The sequence below is a fragment of the Podarcis erhardii genome (genome assembly GCF_964252035.2).
Source record: "Podarcis erhardii genome assembly, chromosome: 6".
NCBI lineage: Eukaryota > Metazoa > Chordata > Lepidosauria > Squamata > Lacertidae > Podarcis > Podarcis erhardii.
In genome coordinates, this window is record NC_138510.1 from 77,823,170 (window position 1) to 77,845,273 (window position 22,104).

The following is a 22,104-nucleotide window of genomic DNA, read 5'->3' on the forward strand; positions in this document are numbered from 1 at the left end:
GAGGCTCAGTTCCTAGAACTCCTGAGCTTTTGTGCTCCGGACTGGAGCACATGAAACGCAGACTGGGGGCTTTCTCCTGATCTGTTCTTGGCACGCTCTCTTTCTCCTCTGTCATTATGGCAGTTCTGACCTAACATCAATGAGGTTAGGGCTATGAAGATAACCATGGTTCTGGGCAGGGGACCTGGGGTGAGATCTTCCTCTCCAAGTGTAGATCTCTCTCTCTTTCTCTGTCCTCAGAGAGGGAGATCCACTCTATCCTAGTGCCTCTTCCAGAGACCATATTATTGCAGGGCTGGTGCAGATGTATTAAATCAAGCTGGTATCTCAGCAGAAAAATCTGTTTTTTTAAAAAAATAACAATAATAAAAAACTGTATCCTCTGCAGGGTGGAACATACGGCAGTAGCAGCAGCAGCAGTACCCAATATGGAAAGGTAAAAACACTTTAAAAATACACATGATAGAGGGCTTGGTCACTCAATCAATCTAATCTTTTGTCAACCATCCATTACAGAGAGACCAAAATATGAAATAATAACAAAGTTCAGCCTCTGTAGAACCAGTTAATAAATATCAAAACTGACAGGTTAGGAAATAACAAACATAGCATGTCTAAGAGATATTACAACCTTCAGATATATTTTCCCCCTGTCGGTAATAAATTTATTGAACACCTCAATAAAGATACTCAGAAGGGTCTCTAAAGATCAAGTGATTTTTTTCTTTCTTTAATGCTTTGTATATATATATCCCTTGACACTTGAGATGTCTATTTTCAGAGTCCACCTTATTTAAGTTGTTTTACACACTGTTTTTAATACTGTGTTTTCATATTGATTTTTTAAAAATATTGTAAACATCCCTGGGGCCTTAGGGTGAAGGGTGGATAATTAATAATACCAATAACACTTGCTAATGTGCAAAGTATACACAGAGATCCGGAAAATAAAATGCAAATAAGTATCTCTGCTTATTTCTGCTCCCAAATAGAGGAAGTAGCTTTGTGCAGATAGGCTAAGCTAATCCTTTGTTAAATAAGACATATTTTTTTCTGTACAGGGTGGATCATTTGGTGGTGGCAGCAGTCAGTACGGACAGGTAAAACATTGTTTTAATATTATAGCATATGTGCAGATTATTCCATGGTATCGTCTGCAGAGAGACGGGGATATCAAGCCTATACTTAGGTTGGAACTAGAGATACACTTCTGCTTTGCCAAGGAAAAAGGCACGCTCAGCCCTGAAGGACAGGAAAAATATACACAGGTAGAAGATGCAAAGAAGTCATGAAAACCAACAGATGCCCATATACTTCCAGTAAATACTGCCGGTGCCCCATCAGTTCAGGAACTGGGCTGGTGATGACCATCTACATGTACCCAAACATGGAGGGACACACATCACACACACAACATGCAAGACATGGGACAGTGCCCCCCCCCATCTCCCCCAGTGACAGAGCCGGCAACAAACCTCTGGTGTTCCTTGGTGTGCAGCCTTCAGTTCCAGGCTCCTTAACCCATGATATTTATGCAGTTTTTCTCATGGTAAATAATTGGGTTCCTTATTTTACTTTTTGGCAGGGATCGCAGACTGGTGGACGTTACGGCAATATCATTTGCGATCAGGTAAGAGTAGCCCTTCTGCGTTGCACCTTACACTTGGCATGTGATGTGCTGATTATCCCCAGGAGATAACATTTCACTTGTTTCTGAAATGAAATCCTAAAGGGATACTCTCACAGTTTCCCCCCCACCTTCAAAGTTTTTTTTTAAGCATAGTCATCTTGCTCAATTACCTTTTCTACTTTGCTGAACTCAACTCATTTAAAAAATAAATAAATCATAAGCATGAATGTTATTTTTGTCTGAAATCTTCTACTTCACATTCTTCAAACAGTATTTTCGATATTATAAGGTGATACAACTGAAACTAGAATTTTAAAAAGCTGGTAAGACATTACATTTGTCTTGCAGTGCATTACATTTGCACAAAATGATTATACAGGATGAAATTAGTGCTTTTTTCATGATTAATTCGCTGGGCTAAAGGAAAGGCAGGAGAAAATAAGACATTTGACTAGGGAAAGCCATTTTCACAACTCTTTGTGTTTCTAATATCTGTACTTCAACTTTTAAAACCCACATGGAATCTGATATAAAAATGGCTGTCTTCTACTTTCTCTCACATTTTAACGAACAGCATCCCCTAGTGGCACATTTCAGATTGACAAACATTCCTAGGTCTGTTGATGATGTACACTTTTATCACTTTTCTACCTATATATCTTGGTGGTTTCCACCACGGAATCCTGTTTCATGAAAGTACTGACAGTTATCCACTAAAGCCCATTAAACCCTTAAAGAACTACAGTTCCTTAAAATTCCCTGGAGGAGGGGATGCTAAACCATTTCAGTTAGTACTATTGATGCATTCCTAGCATCGCTTTGGGCGAGGCGGGGGACGGGGACGAACACCTTATATTTAGATATCACAAATTAGTCTCTTGGTTCTGTTTTTCAAAATATATAAAATATATAACAATTTACTATTTCCCCCTCTGCAGGGTGATGCCTCTACTTATGGAGGAAAAGCTGTGGTAAGAGTAAAAAAATAAATATTTTTCATTTGTAATATTTTAAAATATCAGTTTAGGCATTGCCTGACACGGGTGGCGCTGTGGGTTAAACCACAGAGCCTAGGACTTGCCAATCAGAAGGTCGGCGGTTCGAATCCCCACAACGGGGTGAGCACCCGTTGCTTGGTCCCTGCTCCTGCCAACCTATCAGTTCGAAAGCACGTCAAAGTGCAAGTAGATAAATAAAGTAGGTAAACGGCGTTTCCGTGCACTGCTCTGGTTCGCCAGAAGCGGCTTAGTCATGCTGGCCACATGACCCGGAAGCTGTACGCCGGCTCCCTCGGCCAATAAAGCGAGATAAGCACCGCAACACCAGAGTCGGCCACGACTGGACCTAATGGTCAGGGGTCCCTTTGCCTTTAAGTTGAATTAGGGGGCCACACATTATCCTTTGAATCGGAAGAATATGACTCTCAGATTTGAACCCTATAATCATCGCTCATGCTCAGGAACCTAAGACTTGACTAACAAATATTCTAGAGTAGGCAACTGTTACAGGCTGTTTCAAAATGCAGCCCATGAAGGAAGTGATAATTCATATCTTGATATGGCTGCACTACTAAATGGAACCTAACACCAAAAATTTTCTATAGCCTTCCAGGTATGAGAGAAAGCTGGCTGGCTTTCCTTATTATATCACGAGGCTGCTGCACAATTGCACAGTTGTGGCGCTAGCAATTTCCATCGATCTATTGCATTTGGACCATTGCACATTTCAGAGGAATGTCAGGGACCTGGCTGGAGGGCTGAGTTCAGCTTCCACTTTCATGGCTCACAAATCGAGTGGGCATCGTTTTAATTTAAAAAAAATAAAAAAGCTTCCTGTTTTCATTTCATTCTATGCCACTTATCTCGACAGAGCTCAGCAAACTGTAGAGGCAGAAGGGACGTTGCAGCTCAAGTAAGTACTCTTTGGTTTCCACATGTTGGATTTGCTCCAAATATGCTTCTAAAGAGCATATTTGTGCAAACAAAGCCACAGAGGGATTCATTCAGCATCTGCTAACTTGGGTTTATGTTTTCCCCTTACAGGAGGCATTCACAGCTTTCGTCAGAAAGATTCAGGAAAAACGAGTAAGCACTACCTGTTACCATAATCTCAGTTTTAACTCTTAAAAGAGTCAGCAGGATTGGATTTTATTGGCAGCACTGGCTCATATGCTCTTGAAATTGTATAAATATATGTAGCTGTATCAACAGGATGCAGGATTCTTTGCCAGCTTTGAGGTCAAGAGAATAAATGCTTTCAAAAACTGTTTCAGGAAGTAGATAACTGCACACGGGTTCATGTACATTAGCAGAGAGTTTTAGTCATACATTATTGACCCTTCATGTTGGGTCATGGTGTGAGTGTGGTATTTGTAAACTGCCTGGTTCTAGCTACCCATGGTATTCTCTGTGGTGTTGTGTACCTAGGCACTTTTCCTAATGTGATATTATTATAATTTTTATTTGACTTGTATATTTGTCATCTCTGTATAGTCCAAGCCTTCATCCCAGAAGTTCATGTTTTCCTGCAAGAGATATAGTAATGGCATCAGGCCAAGGCAGTTTTAGCTGGTCCTTGCTAGTTTTACCAAATGATAATAAAGCAGAACTTTCAGCCAAATAGAAAAGAAAAAAACAGTTATTCCATAATTTTATATTACATCTCTCTCTCTCTCTCTCTCGTCTTTGATGTTGTATGTTTCATTTTTTATATGCAAATATACATATTTGTACAATACGCTCTTCCTGAGGATGTGCTCTGTAAGTAGAAAGACCTCACTAATAGATGGCGCCAACTTTATTGTGGAGCCTGAACACTCATGGGTGAATTGGCCAGTTTGTGTGGCAAAATATACCAGTCTTTTGAGCTGTTAAGTTGAGAAAGAGAAATGCGGTGAGCTTCGTAACTACAGAGACTTGAACCCAGCTCTTTCACATCTAGTGGAGGGAAGTCAACCTTCCCACTGCTGTTGATCCTCCCTTATAATGCACTCCAGACAAGAGTGTTGGGTGTGTTTCAAGGTGTATGCTAGGTTTATACAGAGTAATGCAGAGGCCCTGCAGGCCTACCTAAAACAATATTTTGTAAAATGCAGGTGTTCCTCAGTGATATGGAAAGGTTCCCTGAACGTAGGAATGTTGAGGAGCACTCCTCTCAGCTAGAAGCATAAATGTTATCTAAAACTAATGTTTTCTTTCCTTACTTCCCAAGGCACTACCTGTAATCAGAAAGGCACGGAGTGTGCAAAGCGCTCTCACCAGAAAGACCCGGAGTGAAAAAGTAAGCGCTACTTGTATATATCCTGGAATTGTAGAGTTGGAAGGGATCACAAGGATCCCTCTAGTCCAACCCCCTGCAATGCAGGAATCTTTTGCCCAACATGGGACTCGAACCCACCACCCTGACAATGGAAGGAAAAGCTGTGGCATGTTTCCAGCCAGGTGGTGTGTGTTGGCTTCCTCCCATTCTCCTTTGCACTATCTTTCAAATCCTTTTTGTTTGTTGTTTTAACATTCAGCTCAGGGAGATTGTAGAGATTGCTGTAGAAAGCCCATCCCGTTCAATCTTCTCTGCCAATCCAAATATTTTTTTTAAAAAAAAATAATTGGAAGATATGCTCCAGTACTGATTTCTTTCTATGCTCCTCCCACCCAGCCTGAATTACTGGAATAAAATATTATGTTGAGAGCAGAACTCCTAATCGGCTTTGTCCTCCAACACTCATTCAGAGATGGGGAAGATCCAAGAAGAGCTTTTTCAAAATTTGATCCCTTGTTATATCTCTGCCCCCGCGACGGGGTGAGCTCCCGTTGCTCGGTCCCTGGCTCCTGCCAACCTAGCAGTTTGAAAGCACGTCAAAGTGCAAGTAGATAACTAGGTACCGCTCTGGCGGGAAGGTAAACGGCGTTTCCGTGCGCTGCTCTGGTTCACCAGAAGTGGCTTAGTCATGCTGGCCACATGACCCGGAAGCTGTATGCCGGCTCCCTCAGCCAGTAAAGCGAGATGAGCACCGCAACCCCAGAGCCGGTCACGACTGGACCTAATGGTCAGGGGTCCCTTTACCTTTACCTATATCTCTGCAGTTCTTTCTGAGCTTCAGGTGACCCACATCATATTTTGCGAAGTGGCTAACCAAACTCTTAGTATGGTACACAGTAGTTTGCTTGATGTTCATTCAAATAAAAGCAAGACATTACAACTTTCCCTTGTCTCTCTCTCTGCAGGCTCGCGCTCTGATCAGAGCAGCTCGGAGTGAAAAAGTAAGAACTGCCTGACACCATTTTCTTCATTTTGACTCTTCAGCACCTGTTGTATTTGCTAGTGCCAAAATTAATTGTTTGTACTGTAGAGGTGTTAAAATAAAGTGCAGGAAATAGCTTTACCTTTGAAGCTAACACAACGCTTGCGCCTAGCAAGAGGCAGGAAGAAGCAAGACTCTCTCGCTGCAGACTGGTGGAGCGTTATAACATTTACAAATCAAGAAGGAACAGGGTGACCTGTACCTGTGGTATTTCGGAACATGTGGCTGGTCTAACTAATGCATATCTCTGAACGTACCTTTTTACATGATGTAACCTTTCTCTGATAACACTCAGCTTTCTCCTGCTTCCACCCACAAAAGACATATTTAGGTTTATGTTTCAATGTTTGTGTTATATGTGTGTTACTGTACTCAGTTGAATAATCTCAATAAACAAATTACAAATAAAATAAAAGAAGTGTTGTTTGGGCTGCATGAGGAGAGCTAAATGCAGCCCTACGGTGTAGTTAATGGAAGAAATGATTTGGGCCTTATTTCAGACAGGTCTTCGTCAAACAAAGCCTTATTGACTCAGCACTGCCTGCTTAAAACCTACATACATATAATTGTCCACTGAGCTGCTAATTGCAGCAGTGGAGGGGAGCTTCCCCCCCAAACCAGACATCTCTTAATGGCAAAGAAAAAGCACATCAGTCTAAATAAGCACATCAAATAAACAAGAGGATGTTTCCTGAAAACTTCTAGGATTATTTATACTCACTTTATACAATGTGTCTCTATATATCGGGGTAGGGAACCCCTTTCGGTCAATGGTCCAGATTCAATTATGGCCAACGCTTCATGGTCTACCTTTCACAGGTGGGTGGAACCACCTATCTGTCAGTCCCCCAGCATCATATATCACCAGGTGCAAAGCAGCGCTGAATGCAAGCCATGTTTGCAAAGGAACAATCTGGAGCCTGCTCTTACCAACAAACAATTTGGACCCCAGGCTCCTGATTGTTCCTTTGCAAACATGGCTTGCGTTCAGCACCACTGAAATTTGGCATCAAATGCAAAGTACATTGTCAATTCTCGAATGAATACAATGTCTACTGAAAGCAGCACAACTTGCTTTTTCATTTCCTTTGTAATTTTGGTGCTGCCTTTCCACTGATTGGGCTCTCAAAACTTCTATAGCTTTGAAAATCCAGTGAACAGGCAGATTTTCCTCTTTCGCCTTGTTTCGTTTATTTAAGCTGTTGCTCAGGCAAGCAAATAACTCTGCTTTCTGAAATTTCTGGCTTTGTTACAGAATGAAACCTCTAGTCCACCAAGTATCAATACCTATGGCCAGGTAAGGACATCCACTCCCCTCAAGTCTTCATTGAAACATACTAGCTATGACTTGAAATTAGGCCATTGTACATCGCTTGTGCCAGCCCACTGTGTGTGGTGTGGCACTACATGCTAAGAGCTCACTAACAGACAAATGAAGATACAATTGGGCACATGTGTGTTGCAGCTAAGAAATCAGCCATGCACACTTCCTCCCCTGAGGAATTTTCTTCATCTCACCTTAAACACCGTTGGCGAGCAAGGTGGGAACTATACTAACTGCTGCTCAGACAAGCTAGAACCTGCTTCAGAGGGATCAATAACCAGGGTTTGGAGCACAGTAAATCATGCACGCCTATTTGGTATAAAGGAGGACCTGTTACCAAAATTGGCATCCTCTCAGACTGCAGTATTAGGAGTTTTCAAGGACATGCAAACAACTGGTGCATTTTTTAATGACTGTTTTTTCAGTGGGCAGCAGAACCACCCACCCACCCACTACGTTGTATCAGGCTTTTGAAATTCCTCTTCATTTCAAAAGTGGTTTGCCTTTGCAACATGGTAGACTCCTGTCCAAGAAACAGAACTCCCCTCAGAGAATAAAAATGGTTTGCAGATCTAGGGGATGAAAGGAAGAAACACAAACCAGGCAGCTAAAGATCCAAATGCGAACGCTCAGCAGTTCACCTGAGACAGACTTGTTCCTCTTTCTCATCCTTTGGACAGTGAATTCCTATGAAAACAGATATGTCGTGCCCCGGAGCAATTTTGTGTCCCAGAGGAAGTAGAAGCAGCCCCAATGTCGTTGCATTGTAGTATTTTATGTAAGATGCTTTGAGGGTACTTCTCGATCAAAAGGTGGGATAGAAATTAAGTAAATAAATAACCTCTACAGTCTCTGGGTCCTGACTACAGTGGTCCTTTCAGTTAATTTCCCCAGATATTACTAATTTGGCTTTCACTTTAGTACATACCCCACACAATCCTGTCAGACTTTCTTGACGTTTCTGTATTTCAGTCACATCAGGCTGTTTGGTTCTTATTGTATATCCTAATGGCCATAGAGTAATTCTTTGCAAAGTTTTTAAATATTTCGATAATTACATTACAGAAATACATGGCGTTTATTTATTATTTTGCATCTTTCACAGGGCGAAAGCTTTTATAATAACGAAAACCATAATGTACAGGTAAGAATTTTCACCTTGTAGATCAATTTGATCAGATGGTCCTTCAGACAACTCTGATCCAAGAGTAATTACCACTCACTTTCTATAGTTTTCTGGTGTTCATACAAAGACAGTGAAAGCAAGTAACTCTCCAGGGAGTATATACTCTCCTATTGAAAGTGGGGGGGAAATAAAGGGTTCTTTATGCTTTTAATCAGGACGTGGCATAAATTTAGGAATTTTAATGAAATCGTTAATCTCATGCAATGACCGCTCCCCACTTAAAAAACGGGGGGCGCCCTTTGCGTGGACGCGCGCAGCCCTGGATCTGGAGTGGCCCCATCAACATAGGCTTTGCCTTCCCTCAGGTGGGATACCTGGAGGTCCCCGCCTACCCCAGTGAGTTGTCCAATCCCACCTGGGGGAAGTGTTGCCAGGGAAACCAGGCCAGGTAAAAAGAAAACGAAAAGAAACTCAACAAAAAAAATGTAAAATGATCTTCCAAAACACAATTTGGGCTTAAAAATAAAATAAAATCTGAACCCACGGGAAAAAATTTATGTAAGAAATATGAAGCACCAGAGTTTATTTGGAAATATACTCAGTGCATGTAGTCCAAATGAATATATTCTTCTTTAGGATTCCATTATGAAAAAAATGCAAATCTGGTTCTGAAAGGGAAAGCTAGTTACAGCAAATAAGCTGGAAAATGCAGCAGTCTTAGAGCATTTTAAAAGTGGTGGGCTGGCATAGTTTATTACTTAGTATAGGTAATTTATTGATAATAATATATATTATCTTGAGTTCATTGCTTTGCATTTGAGTTGCAAATCTGGGCTCACCCTGTGACTGCAGGATGCAATATGGGCTATCTTTCCCCCCTGTTCTTTCTGTCTTCACCCAATAACTTACATTGCTTCATATTGTTTATACAGGCACAATGCTAGAAAGTTAAAAACAGAAATTTCTGGATTGTAACATGAGCTCTTAAGTTGTACAAAGGTGCCTCCAGGTGCACTTTTGGGTGTATATTGTTGGTCATATAGGATAGCACTTATCACATAATGAAACTCAGGAGGACACTGGTGGGGAAATCCCATCTCTTTCAACAGCTGCTAGCAGGAAAATTGATTATGGCATAGGCTGTTTCCTGACATTCTAGCTTCCAGGGAGAATAACGTTCACTGGTCAGCAGCAAATCTTAGGGTCTTCCACCTACATTGTACAACAGCATGATAATCTTGTAAGGACAATTATGGCACTGATGCTCTCATATATATATATATATATGTCACATATCGCTATTCACAAAAAAAAATCAAAGTGGTTTACAACAATTGTGCATAAAACCATTCAATCGAAAACATATAAAATTAAAATAAAAACAGAAATCAGCTATACATTGTGGAAAGATTTGTTTTTAATTATTAAAAATTATTAAATAAATTATTAAATAAGCCTGACAGAATAGAAACATTTGCAGCAGGCATTTGAAAGTTGAAACCGAAGGTGCCTGCTAAATCTCTGCTGGTATAGTAATAGTATTCTGTAATACCGGGCCGATTACATTAAAGGCTCGGTTCCTTTTTTCTGTCGAATGAGCCTCGCCAACTCAGGCCACAACTGACAACGTTCCTGCAGTTGATCTCTGCAACTGTGCTGGGGCTGAGGTGCTCCTAAATTGTTCAGGGCTTTGTGAAATAATACAAGGCCCTTGAACCTTGCTCAGGAGTAGAAGAGCAACCATTGCACATGCATTAACAATTGTGGCAAATTTTGTCGGCCAGATGTCCCTGTCAGTAATCTGGCCATTGCATTCTACACCAGCTGGAACGTCTGAACCAGGCCCAGGGACAGCCCCACACAGAGCGCATAGCAGTAATCCAGCCTCGAGGTTACTAACACATGGACCACAGTGTGTGCATCAGCCTATAAACATCTGCCTTAAATACTTCAAAATTCAAATTATGTTTACTAATGCTGGAGCTTGGTGTGATTAAATAATTAAACACATGCAGCAAGCAGCACTTTGAACAGTGAAGTGCAGATAGAAGAATGAACTGTATATTGAGATGCTATTTGTTTTTAATTCACTTTGTCTTTTATAGGATGGATCATTTGTAGCTTATGCCAATAGGCAGGTAAGCAAATTTGATGGGACCTTGTTTAACTGTTTCTTGTATCCAAACGTTAATGGGAGAGTGAGAAGACTTCAGTTTTTATTCCTTCTTTCAATTGCTCCCCCCCCCCCCAATTCCTGGTCAATTTCCTTACGGCTTTCGGTTTTTCCAATCCTCAATTTCCTTGCCTCGCTACCTTTTATTGACAACCAGCCTCTTTCTGACACTTGGGCAACTGTAGTTCCTTTTCTTCTGCATTTCAAAGAAAATCTTAAGATTATCCCGAGTGACTTCCCTGTGCATTTGCTTCAGGTTTTTGCTCAGTTCATATCCTGACCTTCACCGGTTTCACCGGTTATAGGGCGAGCTGCATCTCAATACACATAATTTCATACAATAATTTTTAAAATAACTGGCAAGACAATCCAAGCCCTGGCTGGGCAGGGGTGGAACACGACAGGGTGTGGGGCCATTGCCACCACATTCACATCCCTATCGCTCAAGACAAATTGCTGCCCCAGCCTAGAGGTGGCACAGCAATTGGGCCTGACGCCATCAAGCAACAGCATGCTGGATATTCATCAGAAAACAGAAATCTATTTAACCTCAGAAATTCAGTAGGTGGATTTTCCCCCAGATGCTGATGCAACATTGGGGCTATCCCATGTAGGAATAGATTATGACTTAAATCCTTTTCAAAATTTACACATGTTACTTAAAATGTGGCAGAAGTGTCCATAGAATCTTGCAGCTCCCATTTTATTGATATAAACTTATGGGAAAGCGTTCTGCATTTCATCTGACTTCTTACAACAAAAATGGAGCTAACTTTTGTATTTTTACAGGGAGAATGTTTTTGCCCTGGTGCACAGGTAACTATTTTTCTTTACTGTTCCCAAACTGGTTGTCTCATGTGATTTCATTTAGACTTCATTTAGCATTGTTGTAGGTTGGAGGGAGTGGGTGGCGCTGTGATCTAAACCACTTGGACTTGCGGTTTGAATCCCTGCAATGGAGTGAGCTCCTGTTGCTCTGTCCCTGCTCCTGAAAACCTAGCAGTTCAAAAGCACACCAGTGCAAGTAGATAAATACGTACCACTGTGGCAGGAAGGTAAATGGCATATCCATGTGCTCTGGCTTCCGTGTCCTGTTGCGCCAGAACCAGAAGCGGTTTAGTCATGCTGGCCACATGACCCAGAAAGCTGTCTGTGGACAAACAGCGGCTCACTTAGCCTGAAAGTGACATGAGCGCCACAACCCCATAGTCCCTTTGACTGGACTTAACCGCCCAGGGGTCCTTTACCTTACCTTTTACCCAGTTATAGGTAATAGGACACCTGGTTCACACAAGATTACTTTTCCTGGTCATGGGGTAGGGAAGACAATAAATAGGAAAGCTACTCTTTCTTCCTCTGTGGTGACACAGGTCTGGCAAGGCAGTTGCTGACTTTAGTCTGTCCCCCCCCCCCAACTTTTGGGATTGCTCATCCCATGTACAGTAGATACTTTTACATTTATCAGTATTTCCACAGTGCAGACCTATTAAAGTGATATAGCATCTTTAGCAATTGGGTTTTGTTGTTGTTGAAGTCATTGTTTTCTGTGCAGGGTGGTGGATCGTATGGCAGTCAATATGGACAGGTAAAAACTCTTTTTTGATACTTAGCATATATGAAATGCATCATGTAGTAATACTATACACTAAGATTTTAAAAATGAATGGAAAAATGGGTTTTATGGGTGATATCCAGCATCAGTCATACTCTTGGCAGACCCATTGAAGTCAATGGACTTAAGCATCTTCAGTCAATTAATATTAATGGGTCTACTTGGAGTATGACTTAGTAAGATATTCCTCTGCTTTTTTGCTGCTCCTGAACATTAAAAAATAGTTTAGTGTGCATATATTAGTGTAATACAACAGATCATCAAGAACCTTTTTGAAGTATGGATTGTTTGTTTTTTCCTACAGGGTGGATCATATGGTGGCGGCAGCCAGGTAATAACTTTTAATAAATAGCAAGAACTTTTAATAGGCATTACAACTAGCATACCCAGAGATATTAAAAGCATTTCTGATTATTCCTGCTTCTGAATGTAGAAAGCAATATGTTTTTTTTCCAGCAACATTTTTTTACAATAACTATTTTCTGTACAGGGTGGACGGTTCGGATATGGCAGCAGCAGCCAATATGGACAGGTAAAAGCACTTTTAATTTATAGCACGTACAGAGTATATACTGCACCATGGCTTGCATCCAGCTAAGTCATATTCAGAGTAAGCCCACTGAAATTATTCGACATCAGTTAACTATGACTAACTTTATTTCAGTGGTTCTGCTCTGAGTATGATTTAGCCAGACACAACACCATGGTAAATATACAGTATATGCAGAGACATGAAAATAAAACCTGTTTAATGCTTATTTTGCTCTAAAAATTGAGAGTTGCTCAGGGCAGATACATGAATGTATTTTTTAAAATGTCTCCTGCACAGGGAGGAACGTACGGTGGCGGCAGCAGCCAATATGGGCAGGTAAAAACTCTTTTAACATACAGTGTATAAGTAATGGAGAGTGTGGCGCTGTGGTCTAAACCACAGAACCTAGGACTTGCTGATCAGAAGGTCGGTGGTTTAAATCCCCACAACGGAGTGAGCTCCTGTTGCTCTGTCCCAGCTCCTGCCAACCTAGCAGTTTGAAAGCATGCCAGTGCAAGTAGATAAATAGGTACCACTGCAGCAGGAAGGTAAACGGTGTTTCCGTGCACTCTGGTTTCCGTCACGGTATTCCGTTGCACCAGAAGTGGCTTGGTCATGCTGGCCACATGACCCGGAAAGCTGAGAAAGCAAGATGAGCGCTGCAACCCCATAGTCATTTGATTGGACTGAACTATCCAGGGGTCCTTTACCTTTTTACCTTCACTATATGTAATATATATGAGGTCTTACATGGTATACATATTTTTATTATTACTCTGATCCTCCACATAAAAGTAGCTTAGAATTCAATCCTAAATTGAATTGGAATAGTGATGGAATAGCCACCACTTCCATACCGTGCCAGCTTGTGCTGGCCCAAGTAGATGGTGTTGGGGTGTGATTTTCTTTTTGGCTAGGTGGGTGTTTTGTTTTTAATCCCCACTTCCCCAGTCCGAATGGGAAATGGGCAGGAGATAAGTAAGGCCAGCTCCATGCTAACAGAGGGTAAGAGCTCAATTCAGGAGCCCATCTGGCAAATGAAGAGGCCTTGGATCAAGGCGGCCCAAGGCCACCTTTGTCTCTCCCCTGCTGAATTTCTGTTTTGAGTCCTAACACCAGCAAAATAAGGCACAGCCGTTTCTGTATGACCATGGAGGAACATAACAGGGCATAACAGGAACCCCCATGTCCTTTGCTGCCCAAGTTCATCTCTAGCAAAGGAGACAAACCTGCACTCCTTCCTAACCCCATTTAGCCAGTGGTAGGATTGTACTGCACATGTGCTAAGGTAATATTATTAAGGTAATAATTGTTTTCTGTTCCGGGTGGACAGAGTGGATCCTATGGTGGCAGCCAATATGGACAGGTAAAAATCATTTTATCTAGTATATGTAATATAGATAGATGATAGATAGATAGATAGATAGATAGATAGATAATAGATAGATGATAGATAGATAGATAGATAGATAGATAGATAGATAGATAGAGATAGATAGAGATAGATAGATATAGATAGATGATAGATAGATAGATAGATAGATAGATAGATAGATAGATAGATAGATGATAGATAGATAGATAGATAGATAGATAGATAGATAGATAGATAGAGATGATAGATAGATAGATAGATAGATAGATAGATAGATAGATAGATAGATAGTTACAGATAGGTAGCCGTGTTGGTCTGCCATAGTCAAAACAAAAAATTCCTTCCAGTAGCACCTTAAAGACCAACTAAGTTAGTTCTAGGTATGAGCTTTCGTGTGCATGCACACTTCTTCAGATACACTTCAGATGTGTATCTGAAGAAGTGTGCATGCACACGAAAGCTCATACCTAGAACTAACTTAGTTGGTCTTTAAGGTGCTACTGGAAGGAATTTTTTGAGATAGATAGATAGATAGATAGATGATAGAATAGATATATATACTAATAAACGATGTGCTATTATATAGATAAAAGTTTAGTGGGTTTTTTCTGCCTTTGAATATAGGAAGCTAGTTGAGATATATTAAAGTAATCCTTTTCCAATTTATAATTGTTTTCTGTTCAGGGTGGACAGAGTGGATCTTATGGTGGCAGCCAATATGGACAGGTAAAAAGTATTTTGTTATTGTGTGTGTGTGTGTGTGTGTGTGTGTGTGTGTGTGTGTGTGTGTGTATTGTAATACACAGTGTGCTATTATATAGATAAAAGTTTAGTGGGGGGTTTTCTGTCTTTGAATATAGGAAGCTAGTTGAGATGTATTAAAATAATCCTTTTTCAATTTATAATTGTTTTCTGTTCAGGGTGGATCATATGGCAGCAGCAACCAATATGGACAGGTAAATGTTATTTTGTAATATAGCATATGGAGAGACAGACAGAGAGAAAGAGAGAATTATGAGGGGGAAAATTATGCTTATTTCCTGGTTATAGAAAGTAACTGAGTGCATATATATTTCAGCAACATAGTGTTTCAGCATCAGAGAATATTTCTTGAAATAGCTGTTTTCTGGTCAGTGGGATCATATGGGGACAACTGCCAATATGGTTGTTTCTCCTATATTTCTCCCCAGCTTTGACTATTTATCTACAGTTTATTTATTATGCAGTTATATTGAGCTTGCATTTTTTTTAAAAAAAATGGTTGTAATAAGTAGTAATAAGTAATAAGACTTTTTCAAATACAGGGTGGATCATATGGTTATGGTCATCCATATGGACAGGGTGGATCATATGGTGGTAGCAGTCAATATGGACAGGTAAAAGAATTATACATGCATGTAATTATACATGCATGGCATTATCTGTGCTCTGGTAAGAGCCAGGCTAGACTATTGGTTGTTACATTATTTGTCATTTGAAAGCTTTTTAGAAACTTCACTTAAATTCAGAACATGCTATCAAGATTATTAATGCTGGTCTGAACATATTTTATCCATCTCTAGCTAACAGTTTGTTGGTTTGTTGGTAGGTTGGTTTCTGGGCACCACTAAATGTGGTGCTTTTCCTCTAAAGAGCCCTAAATAGCTTAAGACTAGGTTATTGAAGGAGCATTTTTTTCCTCCTATGTTCTTGCATAATCCTTAAGATCTGCTTCAGAGGCCCTTTTTTATGAGGTGGGTGGTAACTAGAGAGAAATCCATGAGGTGTTAACTCGTAGCAGACATTTGGACTAGGAGACCTTTGATGTCCATTCCATTAACTTGAATGACAATAATGTTAAGCTGAATTCACGGCACTGGAATTCCTGTCTTGTCTCCAGCTAGATCAACCAAGGCAGTTTCTTTGCAAATACCAGAAAGAAATGGATCCCGATTACTTGCACAATGTGCGTTAAGCATATGGTACTATGGCATCTCAAAGAAACAATCTTTTTTTGAAGTAACATGTTTTCTGTTCAGGGTGGACAGAGTGGATCATATGGGAGCAGCAACCAATACGGACAGGTAAATGTGTGTGTGTAAATGTAATCTCTACAGATGTTCTTCGGCCTTGGGTCTCCAGACACTGGATTCCAGCTTCCATCATCTGCAGCAAGCATAACCAATGGCCATGAATTATGGGAGTTATACTCCAGCAACATCTGGAGACATTGTCTATACCAGTGTTTCCTAGCCTTGGGTCTCCAGCTGTTTTTGGACTACAACTCCCATCATCCTTAGCTAGCAAGACTAGTGGTCAGGGATGAAAGGAATTGTTGTCCAAAAACACTGGTCTATACCGTAGTGTTAGACAGTATGCACAAAGATGTCTTATCGTAAAAGTGTTATGCTTATTTCTGTTCCACAATACCGAAAGTAGCTTAGTGTCAGATATACTAATATAATGTGGTATTGCACCAACCTTATCTGAAGTAGTAATTGTTTTCTGTTTAGGGTGGATCATATGGCGGCGGCAGCAGCGGACAGGTAAGAACTATGTTAATATATACAGTGGTACCTCGGGTTACATACGCTTCAGTTTACATACGCTTCAGGTTACAGACTCTGCTAACCCAGAAATAGTACCTCGTGTTAAGAACTTTGCTTCAGGATGAGAACAGAAATCGTGCTCCAGCGGCGTGGTGGCAGCAGGAGGCCCCATTAGCTAAAGTGGTGCTTCAGGTTGAGAACAGTTTCAGGTTAAGAGTGGACCTCCAGAATGAATTACCGTATTTTTCGCTCTGTAACATGCACCCAACCATAACACGCACGTAGTTTTTAGAGGAGGAAAATCCGTAGGCATGCCACCCGTAGGCATTCCCTCCATAACACGCACAGACATTTCCCCTTACTTTTTAGGAGGAAAAAAGTGAGTGTTATGGTGCAAAAAATACGGTAAGTATTTAACCCGAGGTACCACTGTAAATGAAATATCTGACATAGTAATATTACACACACACACACACACACACACGCTATGCTTATTTTGCTCTTAAATCTTGAAAATATCTTGGAGAAGGTTTGCTATTCTTAAATGATGATGATGATGATAATAATAATAATAATAATAATAATAATAATAATAATAATAATAAATAAGTATTTTCTCCCCAGGGTGGATCATATGGCAGCGGCAGCAGCGGACAGGTAAGAACTATGTTAATAGATACAGTTGTACCTCTGGATACGAACGAGATCCGTTCCTGAGCCCCATTCGCACCCTGAAGTAAAAGTAAAATGCGACTGCTCATGTGCGTGGGTTGCGTTGCACCGCTTCCGCGCATGAGCGTGACGTCATTTTAAGCGTCTGTGCATGCGCAAGCGGCGAAACCCAGAAGTAACGTGCTCCGTTACTTCCGGGTAACCACGGAGCGCAACCCGAAAATACTTAACTTGAAGCTACTTAAACCCGAGGTATGACTGTAAATGAAATACCTGCCATAGTAATATTACACACACAGAGACACACACACAAACATATATGCTATGCTTATTTTGCTCTTAAATCTTGAAAATATCTTAGGGAAGGTTTGTTATTCTTAAATAATAATAATAATAATGATGATGATGATAAATAAGTATTTTCTCCCCAGGGTGGATCATATGGCAGCGGCAGCAGCGGACAGGTAAGAACTATGTTAATAGATAAATGAAATACCTGCCATAGTAATATGACACACACACACACTATGCTTATTTTGCTCTTAAATCTTGAAAATATCTTAGAGAAGGTTTGCTATTCTATAATAATAATAATAATAATAATAATAATAATAATAATAATAAAGCATTTTCTCCCCAGGGTGGATCTTATGGCGGTGGCAGCAGTCAGTATGGACAGGTAAAAACTCATTTAATGTATGTATATTAAATAACATATGCCTTAGCATAAACACAGCTATAAAAAATAAATAAAAGAAAACATTTATATGCTAATTTCTGCTCCTGATAATAGAAAGCAGCCATAAAAAGTAGCTATTGTAATTAATGTTTCCCATGCAGGGTGGACAGAGTGGCTCATACGGTGGAGGCAGCCAATATGGGCAGGTAAAAACAAATTCATAAAGTAGCATACATAGATGTGAGATAGATGATAGATAGATAGATAGATAGATAGATAGATAGATAGATGATAGATAGATAGATAGATAGATAGATAGATAGATAGATGATAGATAGATGATAGATTAGATAGACTGATAGATGATAGATAGATGATAGATAGATAGATAGATAGATAGATAGATAGATAGATAGATAGATAGATATCTCAAGCTGGCAGAGGGCCATCTGGACTTCACCTTCTGTAGATGGAAGGTTTTCTTCTGCCCACAAAGCTTTCTGATCCATTGGATGAATCTGGTGGAAGTTGGGGGGGGTGACTTTCTGCCACTTCCTCCCTCTCCCTGCTCCCCACCCCCCATCCTTCCTTGCTGTCCTGGATGAAGACACTGAAACCCTCTAGAACAGTGTGGCACTGAGGGCTACAGCGGGAGGTGCAAAATTAGCCTCCCCATCCATGATAGGAGTGAAGCCTGGATCCAATCCATACATATGGAGACAAATGTGTGGGTTGCCTTGAATGGTGCCATCTACTGGGAGATAACTTTGCCAGTTTCCTTCCCTCTATGCACAAGGGATGCGGGTGGTGCTGTCGGTTAAACCACAGAGCCTTGGACTTGCCGATCAGAAGGCTGGCAGTTCGAATCCGCGTGAGCTCCCATTGCTCGGTCCCTGCTCCTGCCAACCTAGCAGTTCAAAAGCATGTCAAAGTGCAAGTAGATAAATAGGTACCACTCCAGCGGGAAGATAAACAGTGTTTCTGTGCACTGCTCTGGTTCGCCAGAAGCGGTGTAGTCATGCTGGCGACATGACCAGGAAGCTGTACGCCGGCTCCCTCGGCCAGTAAACCGAGATGAGCGCCACAACCCCAGAGTCGGTCACGACTGGACCTAATCATCAGGGGTCCCTTTACCTTTACCTTTTTCCTCTATGCAGGTCCCCAGCAGCCCTTGGAGATTTTTTCCAGAGGCTCCTGGGACCTTCCAGAAGAGATTTTCAGGAGGTGCTGGAGACTGGAGGAGGCGAAATCTGCAAAATTTGCCAGTAGTGAATGGATGCCTCCCACTGAATCAAGAGTACTAGCAGGGCCAAGAAGATTTTCTGCTTATTTCTGCTTAGAGAGTGGCTTGCTGTAGATATTTTTTAATATGGTAATATCGTGCATCAGTGACAAACCATCTTTTTTAAAAAAATAATAATAATTGTTTTCTGGACAGGGTGGCTCATACGGTGGCGGCAGCAATCAGTATGGGCAGAGTGGATCATATGGTGGAAGCAGCGGCAGCCAGTATGGGCAGGGTGGATCGTACGGCAGTGGCAGCCAATATGGAAAGGTAAAATATCTTTCCCATTTATAATTCCCTTACCATTGACAGTGAATGCGCCTTTATAATTGGAACATTGGCTCCTCCTTAGTACAGGTTTGGTCCATGAGTATTTGGAATTTGAATAGAAGGCTTTTTGTTTAGTCCCAGAAAGAATATTCCAATGTAATCATGCTTTAAATATACTTCTAAGATGCGATCATCTTTTAATGTGTGGAGCTGAGACATGCATTTGAGAAATCTTTCCAAGGGTCTTGAAAACTGGTGTTCTCTTGTTTATCAGAATGTGTTCGCAGCTCAGTCTAATAACTGTTAGGAACCATTATGATAACTGCGAAATAGTAACAAAATACTATGCTGCAGTTTTCCAAATCTGGTCAGCCGAGTCTGCATATTAAGCAAATCTGCCGGCTATGCAAATCAAGAGGAAAAAATGCGGTGACATCAGACACAAGAAAGAAAGAAAGAAAGAAAGAAAGAAAGAAAGAAAGAAAGAAAGAAAGAAGATCTCAAAATTATTCTCTCTCTCTCTCTCTCTCTCTCTCTTTTTCTGTGTAAAATGTCCAGTGCATTTTGGCAAAAGCTTTCTTCAAGGGCATTGAAGGAACTATGAAAGAGAAATAAATAAATATTTTTTTATTTATACCCCGCCCTTCCCGGTTCAGAAAACCAGGCTCAGGGCGGCTAACAACAAATTTAAAACACTTAATTATGATACAACCAAAAACAGCATAAAATACAGTATAAAAGTGTGAATAACAATAAATTCCAAGTTCAAAAATCAATTTGGGGGGAAATCCATCCAATAAACAGTAGATAGTCACCAGGGCTAACTGGCTAAATTAGTCCTATTTGGGCCAGTGCGGAGGCCAGGGGAGAATTAGCTGTGGGGTCCCAGAGCAGGTAATCTTCATAAAAAGGGGAAGGGGAGGGAAGAGAGGGGAATAAAAGATCAGGCTAAATTCAAATTGAAAGCCATGTGGAATAGCTCTGTCTTACAGGCCCGACGGAAGGAGGTTAAATCCTGCAGGGCCCTAGTCTCATGGGACAGAGCATTCCATCAGGTCGGAGCCATCACTGAGAAGGCCCTGGCCCTGGTGGAGGATAATCTGACTTCCTTAGGGCCTGGGACTTCTAAACTATGATTATTCATGGACCTTAAGGTCCTCTGCGGGGCATACCAGTAGAGGCGGTCCCGTAAATACGAGGGCCCTAAGAAAAGAACGAAAGAAAGAAAGAAAGAAAGAAAGAAAGAAAGAAAGAAAGAAAGAAAGAAAGAAAGATTATATATTATATACATAGTTACTCATAATTAAAGAATCTGGTTTTTAAAAAGTTAATGAAGGAAAGTAGAATCTTGGATTAGGGGAGCCAAAATGTAAAGTTGCATTGGAGTTCAGTGTCTGGGGGAGAAGAATCTTGATTTAGGACGAAGGGGAGACGAAGGGATTGGTATCCACGGGATTTCTTCAAGCATCGGAAATACAGGACCAGGCTTGGAAATCATAAGATTGTATGAGATACTTTGCCTTAAGCTGACTTATTTTTAGAAGCCTATTAAAATCTAGGAAGCGGAAAAGTTGGGCAGCTTCCCTTCAGATAGATTATAAAAAAGAGCAAATACGTTGACAAGGAGGAGATCGTAAATTGCTTCTTGCATTGCTTTGTAATAATAATAATAATAATAATAATAATAATAATAATAATAATAATTTATTTTTTATACCCCGCCCATCTGGCTGGGTTTCCCCAGCCACTCTGGGTGGCTTCCAACTGAATATTAAAAACAGTACAGCATCAGACATTAAAAACTTCCCTAAAGAGGGCTGCCTTCAGTTGTCTTTTAAAAGTAAAAAGTAAAATAGTTGTTTATTGCCTTGACATCTGCTGGGAGGGCGTTCCACAGGGAGGGTGCCACTACCGAGAAGGCCCTCTGCCTGGTTCCCTGTAACCTTACTTCTCGCAATGAGGGAACCGCCAGAAGGCCCTCGGCGCTGGATCTCAGTGTCCAGGCTGAACGATGGGGGTGGAGACGCTCCTTCAGGTATACAGGACCGAGGCCGTTTAGGGCTTTAAAGGTCAGCACCAACACTTTGAATTATGCTCGGAAACGCACTGGGAGCCAATGCAGATCTCTCAGAACCGGTGTTATGTGGTCCCGGCGGCCACTCCCAGTCACCAGTCTAGCTGCCGCATTCTGAATTAATTGCAGTTTCCGGGTCACCTTCAAAGGTAGCCCCACATAGAGCGCGTTGCAGTAGTCCAAGCGGGAGATAACTAGAGCATGCACCACTCTGGCAAGACAGTCCGCGGGCAGGTAGGGTCTTAGCCTGCGTACCAGGTGGAGCTGGTAGACAGCTGCCCTGGACACAGAATTAACCTGTGCCTCCATGGACAGCTGTGATCCAAAATGACTCCCAGGCTGCGCACCTGGTCCTTCAGGGGCACAGTTACCCCATTCAGGACCAGGGAATCCCCCACACCCGCCTGTCCCCTGTCCCCCCAAAACAGTACTTCTGTCTTGTCAGGATTCAACTTCAATCTGTTAGCCGCCATCCATCCTCCAACAGCCTCCAGGCACTCACACAGGACCTTCACCACCTTCAC

At 41.2% G+C, this 22,104-nt stretch overlaps 1 protein-coding gene across 45 annotated transcripts in view; it reads left to right on the forward strand.

Moving 5' to 3' along the window:
- LOC309343778 (uncharacterized protein) overlaps positions 1 to 22,104 on the forward strand; it is a 134,181-nt gene that overhangs the window by 99,355 nt on the left and 12,722 nt on the right. For 18 of the 45 annotated variants that reach the window (XR_014157400.1, XM_081865704.1, XM_081865747.1 and 15 more), the window contains 26 exons: positions 389 to 436; positions 1,062 to 1,100; positions 1,586 to 1,630; positions 2,569 to 2,601; positions 3,500 to 3,541; positions 3,673 to 3,714; positions 4,841 to 4,909; positions 5,854 to 5,889; positions 7,186 to 7,227; positions 8,360 to 8,398; positions 10,486 to 10,518; positions 11,343 to 11,369; positions 12,106 to 12,138; positions 12,470 to 12,496; positions 12,656 to 12,696; positions 14,021 to 14,063; positions 14,757 to 14,798; positions 14,993 to 15,028; positions 15,377 to 15,448; positions 16,091 to 16,135; positions 16,565 to 16,597; positions 17,225 to 17,257; positions 17,704 to 17,736; positions 17,913 to 17,951; positions 18,113 to 18,157; positions 19,390 to 19,506. Coding sequence is in view for 44 of the 45 variants with exons in the window: in XM_081865704.1 (XP_081721830.1) it covers positions 389 to 436; positions 1,062 to 1,100; positions 1,586 to 1,630; positions 2,569 to 2,601; positions 3,500 to 3,541; positions 3,673 to 3,714; positions 4,841 to 4,909; positions 5,854 to 5,889; positions 7,186 to 7,227; positions 8,360 to 8,398; positions 10,486 to 10,518; positions 11,343 to 11,369; positions 12,106 to 12,138; positions 12,470 to 12,496; positions 12,656 to 12,696; positions 14,021 to 14,063; positions 14,757 to 14,798; positions 14,993 to 15,028; positions 15,377 to 15,448; positions 16,091 to 16,135; positions 16,565 to 16,597; positions 17,225 to 17,257; positions 17,704 to 17,736; positions 17,913 to 17,951; positions 18,113 to 18,157; positions 19,390 to 19,506 (1,134 nt within the window). In the remaining variant the exon portion in view is untranslated. Of the gene's footprint in view, positions 1 to 388; positions 437 to 1,061; positions 1,101 to 1,585; positions 1,631 to 2,568; positions 2,602 to 3,499; positions 3,542 to 3,672; positions 3,715 to 4,840; positions 4,910 to 5,853; positions 5,890 to 7,185; positions 7,228 to 8,359; positions 8,399 to 10,485; positions 10,519 to 11,342; positions 11,370 to 12,105; positions 12,139 to 12,469; positions 12,497 to 12,655; positions 12,698 to 12,994; positions 13,034 to 14,020; positions 14,064 to 14,756; positions 14,799 to 14,992; positions 15,029 to 15,376; positions 15,449 to 16,090; positions 16,136 to 16,564; positions 16,598 to 17,224; positions 17,258 to 17,703; positions 17,737 to 17,912; positions 17,952 to 18,112; positions 18,158 to 19,389; positions 19,507 to 22,104 lie in introns of all 45 variants that reach the window. The other 27 variants (XM_081865711.1, XM_081865722.1, XM_081865723.1 and 24 more) reach the window with 23 other exon arrangements.